General features: G+C 39.4%; 1 protein-coding gene across 6 annotated transcripts in view; it reads left to right on the forward strand.

The window, feature by feature from the left end:
- fam168a (family with sequence similarity 168 member A) overlaps positions 1-12,628 on the forward strand; it is a 63,892-nt gene that overhangs the window by 41,474 nt on the left and 9,790 nt on the right. For 2 of the 6 annotated variants that reach the window (XM_041233005.1, XM_041233007.1), the window contains 3 exons: positions 5,568-5,630; positions 5,829-5,909; positions 10,368-10,490. In XM_041233005.1, coding sequence (XP_041088939.1) covers positions 5,568-5,630; positions 5,829-5,909; positions 10,368-10,490 — 267 coding nt within the window. The remainder of the gene's footprint in view (positions 1-5,567; positions 5,631-5,828; positions 5,910-10,367; positions 10,491-12,628) is intronic. The other 4 variants (XM_041233006.1, XM_041233010.1, XM_041233008.1 and 1 more) reach the window with 3 other exon arrangements.

A 12,628-nucleotide genomic window follows, 5' to 3' on the forward strand; every position in this document is an offset into this window, starting at 1 on the left:
GCACCCTACTAGGGAATTGAGCAAACGGAGAACAGCTTCAATGGACCTGCTCCAGCAGGGTACATCAGGATCCAACAAAAATTATACTTGCTGTGAAAAAAATACCCAGTGCTTTGACAAAGATCATCACAATTATAAAGAAACCATGATGGAATATGGTATATAGAAATATGTTGAAGTACCGTCAGAGAAGACGCTCATAATTTCCACATCATGTTGACGAATACGAACCAGTCTTGGTTATAGTTTTGTCAAAAGTAATTTGTAATAGTTTTATAGATGCGACCGATTTGAAAACTTCCGGATCATGTCTGTGTCGCTTCAGGTGTGTGGTCATGTTGCTGCTAAAGTGTCTTGTCGCCTGATGAAAAATCTGGCTACCTTAAGTGTTGTCTCGTGCATGAAAACTAGTTTACAGTCAGTGGCGCAGATGTTTTTTTCAATGACAATAAGGTTATTGTATAATAAAATAAAAAAAAAAAAGAATTGTTGGCATATTCTGTTTGTGCTCTTAAAATACGAGGCATCTTCTATTACCGTACGTTCGTTATTTACTGTGAGAGAATGTCAGAAGTACAGTAGCACCATCTATTGAAACACTGACCATGCTTGTAACTGTAATGAGTTAGGGTGGAGTTTAAACCAGAAACTGTTATCCGCTGTTTTAAATGCTTACGAAGGGGGAGTGTGTGTGTGTTGGTCTCCTGCTCAGAGTATTTCAGAGTAGTGGGAGAAGCATAGTGGTTCCCTGTGTTGTTGCCTTCAGGGCTACAGCTGTCTGTCCTCAGGAGCTGCAGTATTGGTGTCCTCTCATTTAGCTGTGCTCTTTGCAACAGAGTTGTATTTTCTTACTAAGCAAATGAAATGTAGTAATCCGTCGTGTGTCCGCCTGTAACATATCCACCCTAAGTGTTTATCTGCCATGATCAAGCTCTTCAGCAATGCAAAATCGCCACAGGAAAGCGAGTTGTGCTTTTCTAATTGAAAAAATAATAAATTAATTGTAGACCTGTGCATTTTGCGACTGTGAATTACCCGACACTTGTGCAAGTGTATACAGCACTGTGGCAGGGATTTGTGCCTTTGTGAAAGCAACTGGGACGCATAACAGGAGACGCATTGCTAGGCAACCAATTGAGCAGGAAGGATTGGGAGGTCCTGATTGGCTAGGGGGCGTGTCTGGGGAGCCTACTTGCCGCTTGTGGCAACTGCACTGGCATGGCTACACAGACGGGCGCAGAGCGAAAGAGTGGTTTATAATTACATCGTGGAGAGCATCCGCTCCAGAGGAAAACGACAACGTGGGATTCAGGGGAGAACTCTAATAGTAAAAGCTGAATCTGAAAACAATAATTGTGTGAATATATTAATTGTTGCAGCTGCGTATAATGGGATTTTTAAAACCAGATTCATTTATCCGACTTTTTACATATCCGCACTTACTCTGGTTGCATCACATTCGGATACGAGATGGACTGCTGTACCCATGCTTCTAGTCACGAAGCCGTTCTAAACTGGTTTTTGAATTATTTTGAGTCAATGTTTAGTGTATATCAACGTTATTATGAATTCATAAAAATACAAAGAACAAAAGAAATGCGAAGGTTGTGCTGAGAGATTGGAATGCCATCAGCCAATCACATTGCTGGGAATTGCCTTAGCATTTTGTATGGCTTTATGAATATGGCCCATTGTGAGCAGACCAAGGGGTAAGTGTACATAGTAATATAAATCTGCCTTTATCCTGGTTTTATTGTAACAAAGGAGAGCATGTTTGTCTTGCCTGAGTTATTAATCATAAACACAGCTGGGAAGCTAATCTTTCCACCAGAACTATTTTAATGATCAGATTACTCCAACTGGGTTCTAGTGGTTTCATTTTGCTGCTTCAGCATAAATTCATACTTTCTTGATTTAGTTTTGCCAGGAGGTCCGGTGACGACTTCACCCTACCAAGCCATATGCCATATTCTACCTTTGCATTAAGGGTGTCCTAAATAATAAATGACGGTTTGCACTGCTTAATGGCTTGTATATGTTTCCAGGTAGTGATATGCTCTCCTCCAAAGGAGTTGGTAACTGCTGATGGCAGCACAATTGCAGAGGATGCAGGAGAAGACTAGCTTGTATATAAAAACAGTGTTTAAATATAGATACCTGTACACAGCGTGACTAATAGGGATCACAGTAACATCTGGAGTGGATCATACTGCAGCTGTATGAATGGTGGTGGGTTTTATTTCCATCCTTTGTTTAGATTATTTACTTTTACATGCAGTAATGGATTTCTGGCAGTTGGTATTGTGAGGATATTAAATACTGCGATATTCATCCAGTTGAGAATTTTTTGCAATCTGCCTAAACAGGTTGTGGTTTGCACTTCAGGTACATTGTTTTATAGCAATCTGCTGTGAGGTTCAGCATGTGCTGTGAAAAAACAGGTACATGTTTTTAAATGGCTTTTTTAATAAAGTGGTATTTTTATTGTAATGCTACCTGATCACACAATCGGGGTTTCTGTGCATACTCCCAGGGGCCAACTGGTTCTGTTCCAAATTACTACTAAAAAAAAACAAAAAAAACCCTGTATCGAAGTGGTTTTGGTCTGGTTTTCAGGACCTTTTAAAACACCGGACATGGTTTTTGGTCACCAGGTCCTTCCTGTAGCTGGTATGATAGGAGATCCTTTACATTCCTGTGAAGAGGGTGAAACACAACGGACTGAGTCAGCTTCTGAATGCTAATGCGCTCTGCTGTCAATTTTCCAAAGTTGGATGAGACCTAAGAATATGAAGTGGCTTTAGAGATTCAATATATAAATTAAAAAAATAGTGGATTGAAAATTGACTGTGACTTTAGAGATTTAATACTGCAGTATGTTTTATTATAATAACTAAATTCATACACTGATGTAATTTAACGTATCATTAGTGAGGTTTAAATCTTTAAGCAAGCCCATATTCCCTTATTAAATCAATAATTCTCCAAACCATGGTGGAGAAAAAAACCAAACACATTTATAAATGTTTAATTTGTCTCAGAAATGAGTTTGCATAATAAGATGGCACTTCTGTTAAAATCGTAAGTAAAAACCTTTGTACTGCACAAGCTGACACGGAGGGAAAACCAGTGGGGTCAGACATCTAGACAGCTTTTAGACATTTTATCTTTTTAAGATTTCATGTGCTGCCCTCCCCAATTATTGCTAACCCTGTAAATAATTGAGTTGCCTTTTGACTTTGTATTGTGCTTGCAACATTGGGTAATGCTTTTTGGGTTAATACTGTATTTTTCTATCTGCATCATAATTTAGAGGCGAACGGAGATACAGATGAACTGCACTTTTGACTTTATTAAGACTTCATTTAACCGGTTTAAAAAGGTGATTTTAAAATGTTATATATAATTATATATAGATTTTTATTTTTTTTGCTGTAAATATATTTTGCACATGCCTAATACCCATTTCTTTTTTTGAGTAGTTTCCCTGTCAACGTGCTGTCCTGCTGTAATAGCCTCATGCGAAATACACAGTTGATTTTGTTATTTGCAGTTATACCATCCTCAGCTCGTTAAGACAGCATTATTTTCAGTTAGAAATGCTCCAGTCTTTTCGTCGGTGTGCAGAAGAAAGTTCTTGGTGAATAAGTGACGTGTGCCCTGTTTTGTTATAGACTACCTGCAGTGAATACCATCTGCCTCCCTGCTCCGCACAGAGCGCAGCAGACACCTTTACCAACTGCCTCCTCGTTTGCAGGAGTCTGCTCGTGTGTGTAAGCTTTCCACAGTGACTGCCCTGCGCTGGCTGTGTAAATAATTGCAGAGTGATATTGCGGTCGTCACAATGACTTCCTATTGTTTCGACTTGTTAGCGTGTTCAGTCGGCTTGCAGCACTTCCAGAATAGTCCCGGAGTGAAATGTATCCCGCTGTCTGGCACAAGGTTCTAAATAGTCATTAAAATTGTATGGGTTCAGCTCAAGCTATGACATTTTGTTGCCTGTGGAAAGCGCACTTTGTTCCCAGTGGTGTAGTTTACCATTTCCTTTCCAGTGCTGATTCTGTACGGGGATCAAAGACAGCATGTCTTGATTTGTGAAAGACTGATGTAGTGAATGTGAAGTGCATCTGTAACCAGACACACATACACACACAGGTTAGAATGTGCTTACTGTTGTGATTTGGAGGAAGATGAAGATTTGTTTTTCCACCATTGTTCTCCTGAAGGAAGTGTGGTCGAGTGGTTGAAGTCCAGGGCTTGTAACCAGAAGGTCACCGGTTCAAATCCCACCCCTGCCACTGACTGACTCACTGTGTGACCCTGAGCAAGTCACTTAACCTCCTTCTGCTCCATCCTGCGGATGAGATGTTAATTCAATGTCCTATTGTAAGTGCCTCTGCCTACAGTTCAAGCGCTTAATGATGGTGGTCCACTATGAAAGGCGCTATATATATAAAAGAAAAGTAGAGTATTGGTGATTTAAAAATAAATAAACACTCTCAAGAGGCTTTTTTTATAATATAAAAGACCTTGGGCTCTGTTGTACTTTTAACTGTGCTGTCTTACTTTCAGTAATGCAATCCTAAAGATACACTGCGTCAACACTTTGTGCTAAAATAAAATGAATATTCTCTCTCAATCAAAACTGCACTGTATGTCATCAAAGAGTTTACATTTTAGGGTATCAAGTTTCTTCCCCTCAGGAAGCGATTTGCTGCTCTGTCACTCTGCAAGCCAAGCGGGCATGCAGCAGAACATGAATTACAATCATTTAAAAAGAGAATGACCCTTTTTCACTTGATTTCCACGGCTAACGTTTGACGGTAAATGCCTGCCGATTCTTGGTTAACCCTGCGCCCTCAGAAACCCGAATTGTTTTCTAAAGCTCTTCACAGCATTATGATGATTCATTTTCAAAGCAGTGTTGAATATTTATTTGCTGCCTTGAGTTTCCCTGCCATAACAATGCCGTATTGATTACATTTCTGCTTGCTGGCAAGTAAAATCCATTAACGGCAGAAGTGAAGCGTGCCCCAAGTGACTGCAGTTTCTACATGACTCTCCTGATTGACAAATCTGAAAATAGGATTCGTAAAAGCAACTAGCACAGAAAACAAATGAAGCGCTTAATGCGCGGTAGCTTTTTCTCGCAAGCAAATAAAGGAGATTGTTAGCTGCAGTTTCAGAAAGCTTAAAAACTGCAGGGGGGGAGGGGGGGAGCCTTTAAAGTAAAATCGTTTTGAATGATTACTCATTTATTTTCTGTCATTCAGGCATGAATTAAGACGAGTGTGCATGTGTATGTCACGGTTATTTATACTAGATCCTGCTTATCTAAAGGACAAAAAAAGAAAAATAAACAGAAATAGTTATCTCAGTGATATCTCTTCAAAAGGGTAGCTTATTGATCACCACAGATGCATGATATTGGACCTCTCCATCTCATACCATTATGTCCGTGTATCCCCTTTGTGTCTGATTTTTTTTTTTTAAAACAGATATAGCATTTAAAATGGAAATAAGCTAAAGTTGTAATGAAACTAAAAGTTTCTGTGTATGTATCATAGCTCCTGTCTTCTGGACATATGGAAGTAGTCTGCTTTCTAGTGGGGCTGGGTATCTTTATTATGGTAAGCAATGCTCTATTTAGGATATTTCACTATGGATAGATCTTCATATTACAGAAAAGTAATCAGTGTTTTGTCTCTTCCAAAGTTCCCTAGGGATCTGCTTGTTGACTCTCTAGAACTTCAGCGCTGCTCACCCTCACCCCCACCCCCCCTCTTTAAAATGCTGTTTTAAGGGTGGTTATTTCTTTTATTTTGTAGGATATCCCGCTGGTTACCCAACAACTGCACCCACCTATACACCTAATCTTTACCCAACGGGCAGTCCTGGCTACCCCCAAGGTAAGTGCATTACCATTCTGCTAAGCTAAAAATAATAGTCATGTATTGTGTCACTTTACAGTTTCCATTACATATTTCTGCAAAATATTCCGGTTCTCTTCCCTGAAGAACCCTAGCTCCACATGGTGGTCGATGGAAAAGGTCATGTGTTCTGAACATTTTGTGGACAAGAAAAAAGTGGTTTTAAAATTAGGATTTTTACCGTGGGGTTTTGTTTTATTTTGACTTATTGACTCCCAGAGAGTCCTATAGACCACAGAGTCCTCGATTTGAGAGTGAGGCTCAGGTGGGTTCAGAAATCTGCTGCATATAAACATCAGTTGATATTGTGGTGGGAGAATAAATTAGAGTGAAAATAAGTGACTGTTTTACGGGAAAATGCATGGTCTCACATTAAGAATAACTGAAAAATGTAAGTTGATGCAATTTATATGGCCAACATTGTTACATCTCCTTCTGTAAATGTTTTAGTGTCACTGAACAGGCTGTAAGGTTTAAAACAATGCATTTTCCTGCTTTGAGCAGGCAGGTAAGAAAGATGAACCAATCAAAGTGCTAAACTAGGGAGAGGAGTTGGGAACCAATGAAATGTTTCATATTGAAGCCACCGATGATGCAAGTTCTGAAGACATTTTGACCTGAAAACCCGACACATAACCTGTTTAATTGTGATTTATGACCAGGGATATGTTAATAACTTTTGAAAATGATATTGCAGGAATGCTTACAACAAAACAGAAAACTTGGGAAAGTAATGTGTTTTAAACCCTACAGTTTTTTTTTTTTTTTTTTTTTTTTTAATAAACGTTGCATTGTTTTGTGGGTTAACGCACTACTCAGGTAATTCCGAAGCCAGCCTAGATTGCAGACTGTGCGGGACGGGTGTGAACACTGCATCATGTTAACAAGATTAAACGAACGTGACTTGGCAACGGCTCCAGGGCACTAGGCAACTCATTTACTTTGAACATGGATGCTCCACATTTCAGGGGTCTGTTCAAAATGTGTTTCCTGGTTATTTATTTGTATGGGGGTGAAAAGAGGAATTCGTGGCATATTACACATTAGTGGAAAGGTCTTGGAGTGCAGGTCGACTGGTGCAGAAGTGGCTTTTTGACCCATTGATGCTCATCCATTGATGGCACACCGTTCCTAGTATGTTAGTTTCTGGTAAGTCGTTGATATCGGACTAATGGTAAGCCCATGGTTTTGAGTGTTGATGGGTTGACAGTACACAAATTATTTTCTATTTGATCTATTGAGTCTAACAGATTACATTTTCGTTTTCTACACTGAGGGAGGATTTTCAATACTGCCAGTGCATAATGCACATTTAAACACAAATAAATACAAAAGTACATTAAAGGAGCGTGCATTGCAGACTAAACCTCCCCTCTGTAAGCAGTATAATTGGTACAGTCCGTGTTATGAACATTGTTACTGTCTGAAGGGGCATGTTGATGTCTCTAATGGATAAGAAGATAACAACATGCCACGCTTCTCAAACCCCCACAAGCCATGAAAAGTCACTATGCTGGCTTCCTGCCTCGTGTATCATTTCTCCTGTTATCTAGCTGGTTATCGCAGCACATTTTAAACCAAGACCAAGCCTGTGAAAACCTCCCGCTCCCTCAGTCAAGTGGAAAGCTGCTGCTCCTTATCATGCAGGAGACTTGTTCTGACCCAGCAGGCTTAGCTGCAGCATTAAAGGCTTGGTAACTTTGGGGATGGGAGAGACCTACAAGATAGGAAGGTTCTGATAATTTTTAATTGCTGAAGTAATCCGCATTTTACAAATGCCTTCCCAAAGGTTTATCATCGTTATGCTGTGCCACAGTTGTGTCATACAGCACATGTAGCTGTTACCTTCAGTCTCACTGTTACTCTCTATTAACTCTAAATTCTCCATTTATGAAGTTTATTTTGAAAACCACTGGTTCCACAATGTGGTTTAGGGAAGTGAGAGGTGGTGAACCAGACAGGGTCCTGCTTCTTTTTTACTGTTTTTTTCTGGTCCCTAACAGTTTTAAATGAAAAGTGTTTACAGCATTAACCAGCCACTAAATACCCAGGGGTGGTTCAGAAAGCCCTTTCTCTGGACTTCCTCCAAACTCCTCTCAGCTGGGCTGAGCGTGTGAATAACATTCTGGGGTGTTCAGGACATCACAGTTCTGCCAACACCTTTTTTAATTTTACTTTCCTTCCATTCTCAAAAGACACATTTGTGTCAGGAGGCATGGTAACCCTCCCAGCCTCTCACAAATTCAAAAATGAACACAGAGTTGAAACGTGTGCCAGCTGCTTCAGAATTCCTGCGGTAGAATGCATTTCCAAATTATTTATTTTAACTATCAGTTGTTGTGACAAAGTAAAGCACAAAAAAAGAATGAAAAGCAAGACTTGTGTTTTAATTAGGAGGCAGACAGGTTCAGTGTGATGCTAAGATGTAACGGTACAGTTCACATACAAGAGTAAGAAGTATAACCTTTGCTTTATTACCTGGGTGGCGACAGATTTTCACAACAGAAGAACGTGCCTTCAGTGCCTTTCCCAATACATCTGCATCAAATATGCAGCATGTGCCCCCTTGTGGCCGTATGCGTGTATTGGAGTATTATTTATTACTTAAAACCGTTTTCTTTGTTGTCGTTATTTTTATATTATCAGTATTTTATTATTTCTGTTTAAGAACTTTGATTGATTTGTATTTTTTACTTAATACATAGACGTTATCCATCAGTTTTTATAATGCTGTATTGGAAATATTTACATAATCTGAATTGAGAAAAGCAACTGAAAAAATGACTGGCACAATAAAATAGGCACCCATAATTATGTTCATAAAGCTAATGAGAGCGAAATGCCAAAGAAAACACAAATATTAAACCAAATCTCTGTACAGTAATGCTTATTACTGCAGTAGTGAGGTGTGCTTTTCTTATTGTGCGTGGCTTTGCAGCAATGCTGTTTTCAGGTGGTTTCCTTTCGTGAGACGATCCCAACAGCTGCTTGTGCTGCTGCGGCTCCTCCTTCACGCCTGTCTCCCAGAAACAAACCAGGCTTTTAAACAGGCCTTGCTGTGCATTTTAAACCTGCTTCTGGGGCTTTCTGAAACATTTTGAATGAGTAGAAACATCTCGTCTTGTGAGAAATAAAATGTATTTGTAAAAGGAGCTGGGAGGATTTTTTCCGCAATACATTTTTTCTCAAGGCAGCATTTGCATATACAGTATTCAAATTCTCTATGGATGCATACCTGACCCGAGATGTACGACTGTAGCTGTGAACTTGAATAGGTCTCTTAGCTTGCATGTCTTTTTGAAGCCATTTAAGTTTCATTAACAATTTACATATAACTAACTTTCCAGCTCACTTTATAACTGTAACATCACATTGAAAAGGATTCAACAAAATGAAATCGGGTTATATTCTTAAAACCGTTGACTGCGGGTTTATATAATCATCTAGAAAAGTTTCATGCATACAAAAACGTATTTAATGGATCAAAACATTAAAAAAAACAAAAACAAAGTGGAACGCATTCCTTTGTAGAAATGTAAAGTTAAAATAACATTTGCCTTGTTGCTTTTTCCTGATGAAGCCATTTGCCAAGCTTTTGTCTAATTGGTTAATGATATTGGTTTATGAAGAGTGACCTCTTTTGATGCTGTAAAGCATTTGATGAACACTTATTGATTACAATAAGCTAATTAATAAGTGCTGTTAATAATAATTTTGGAATATGATGCACTGTTCCTTGCTCGTCTCCCTGTAGATTTGAGTTCAGCGTGTTTGTGGTTTTTAAGGTGTATCGTATGCATACAGTAGCTGTAAGACCGGCTGAAGAGGGATTCATCATGGCTGTTTCACTGCCTTCCTGTTGAAGTGCTGGCTGTCTTTTGTTCTAATAACTCACTTTTTTCTGAACAATCGTTTGGCTTTTCAGAGCCTTAACTTCACAGGCCTGCGCATTCTTTTCAATCGATACAAATAAGCTTTCTTCTAGGATCGAACTAAATTGCACTTGGTTATGATGAGTGTTGAATCTCATCTAAAATCTAAAATAGTTTGAACTCCACAGTATGGGAGTATTATTATTTTGTTTTTGTCTGACAAGAGAGGACTGGATTTAACATACCAGCACACTTTTCTGACTGGAAAGCAGTGAGGTGCTGCAGTAAGGTTCATTGGCTAGCGTTCTAAAAGCCATATTCCTTCATTGTAATTGGCTGTAGATCCTCCACGAGTCATTGTAAAGCGGAAGCATGGAAAATAAATAAGGCATGGTTAAACAACTAATTTATATATTGATTCGGTTGGAAATATTTACATTTTTGCATATCCTTTTTAAAAAAAACAGTCATTACTAAAGCTAGCAAGTGTGGCTGCGTTGTTTACAGGTCACCTCTTGAGTGTATGCTGTATAACATCCTTCTTCTGTTGTCTATGCCTAAGCAGTGCTGCTGGTGAAGCAGAGCTGGCCACAGACCTCAACCTCTGGTGCCACTGAGGGTTCCTATGACCTCCCAGTGGATGCTGGGACTGAGAACCGAACTTACCAAGCCTCTTCTGCTGCATTCAGTAAATATCTTTGTTTTTTTAATGGATTTTAACCCTGTGAGGGCTCAGTGTTGCACAACATGCAGTGTCTTCTTTATGATAAGCTCGCTTGCTTTTTACTTCCATCTGCAGCCTGTTTTTGTTCTTACGGTTTTTGTTTTAAAAAAAAAAAAAAAAAAAAAAAAATGATGAGACCTGCCTCTCCAGAATCAGCTCTTCGGTTGCTATGGGACTGTCCATGAGTGCTCTTCTATTGCTATGGGACTGTCCACGAACCACAGCTTTATTCTAAAACACAATTACAGCGATAAAACAGACCACACGAGGAATTGATGCATTTTCACGAATATAAGCGCATGTGCCCTTTGTCACAAGATTTGTTTCTCTTTAGCTTATGTGCCTGTATGACAACAAGGTAACAGTCATTTGTTTATTATTAATAGACATGGGGTCCTGTATCGCTTTAACCTCATGCATTTTGAAGATGGCAACCAGAGATGGAAAGAGGGCTCCTGTAATAGCCGCTTGAGACATTCTGCCTGGGTTTACTTTTGTTGTTCAACACACCTGATTTTCATCCTGTGGCTAGGAGACAAACAGGGTTAACATCCGTCCGTACGCCTAAAATAGACTCGAAGGAATCAGCCAACTAGTGCTGGTCAATGCTTCAGTTTTCCAACCTGAATTGTTACTGGTCTCCCTTTCATTATGCTGAGAGTCTTTGCTGCTTTAATTATGATAATTTCAGGATATACAAAAAGACAGTAGCACTATAGATGCACTAGTGCTTTGTGGTGTCCTTGTCTGATTTGCACCTAGATCACTGCAGTGACTTTAAACTACAACACTTGAAATGACTAGTAACCAGGATCCAATGCAGCTGTTCATCCGTGCCATTGTCTTTTAAAACTAAGGTTAGTACTCTATTTGAGCTCTTTGTTAAAACTGGGGATGGCTCAAACTGCTAAACCAATGGGAGTTAAATTCAGTCCCATCCATATTAGCCATTGTAATTGTTTTGCTTGTATGATGATCTGTAAGGCACAGGTTAGGTGCAGTAAGTGTTCGTATTGAAATAGCCAGTTATCCTGCCTGGACTGGGTAGACACGTGCATTAAGCTTAAAAAAACCTCTTGAGTTTGTCGTTGAACTGCCCTCCCTATTTGCAATGTGCACTTGTGCTAGTTTAGTACAGAAATATAATGTAATTTGACACTTTTTATTAAGTTAAAATACTGTATTTAGAGATCTTGGAATGTAGCGCTGAGAACGAAAACGTTGTTGCACTGAATATGAATACTTTGTAAGTTATGAAAGCACAGCATCTGCATCCAAGATATTTAAAAACGTGTGCGTATTTATTTGCTCTGAGCTGTCTACCAGCTGCTTGACAATACATTTTTCAATTAAAAAAAATAAGCACGGAAGGTTTGACCTACATTTTAGAAACTGAAAAAAAAAAAAAAAAAATATTAGCAATGCCACTTTTCTTGGAGGATTAACAAAATGTGTTTTTGTGTTGCTGTTCACAGTAAGTGAAAGTTTCATTAAAAGGAAAGGGGGAGGGCGAACATCTTTGTTTAAAGAAGGCAGAATTTTTTTTTTTGGTTTCAAAAGCAGAAAGAAAAGGCTTTTGGCCAGCAGGGTTTTTAGTTGGCTCAAGTCAAATAAGCAGCGCCTCTTCCACAGTCCTGTCCTTCCTCACCCTGTTGAGCTCATGTAAAGGTTTGTAATGCCACTCAGATGTGTATTGGGTAGAATGGGCTCACACCAACATGACAACCAGTTAACAGTTGATATTTCATTTCAGTAGCATTTCTGGAATTGTTGTGTTAAGTAACATTAGCAATACAAAGCAGCTACTGAGCTTGACAATTTCCTGTTTTGAATCCTAACAACGCTAGGTTTACAAGCTGAAGGACATTGTTAGGGTAAAGGTGTTCTTAATGTTACTATCATACGGTGTGTGCGGGTGTGTTGAACAGAGTGGGGCTCAGACAGTCTCACAGGAGCCCATTCCAGGCCTTTCTACCAGCTGAGAGCACGGAGGTGTCAAGTGGAGATGGGTATTGCAGTAGGTAAAAGCAGGAGTGCTGAGTCAGTGGAGGCCTAATGCAGCCCCATTCCAAAGGGGCCGATGTCTCGTCCACCTAATGGAG

The sequence above is a fragment of the Polyodon spathula genome, chromosome 30 (assembly GCF_017654505.1).
Source record: "Polyodon spathula isolate WHYD16114869_AA chromosome 30, ASM1765450v1, whole genome shotgun sequence".
Classification (NCBI taxonomy): domain Eukaryota; kingdom Metazoa; phylum Chordata; class Actinopteri; order Acipenseriformes; family Polyodontidae; genus Polyodon; species Polyodon spathula.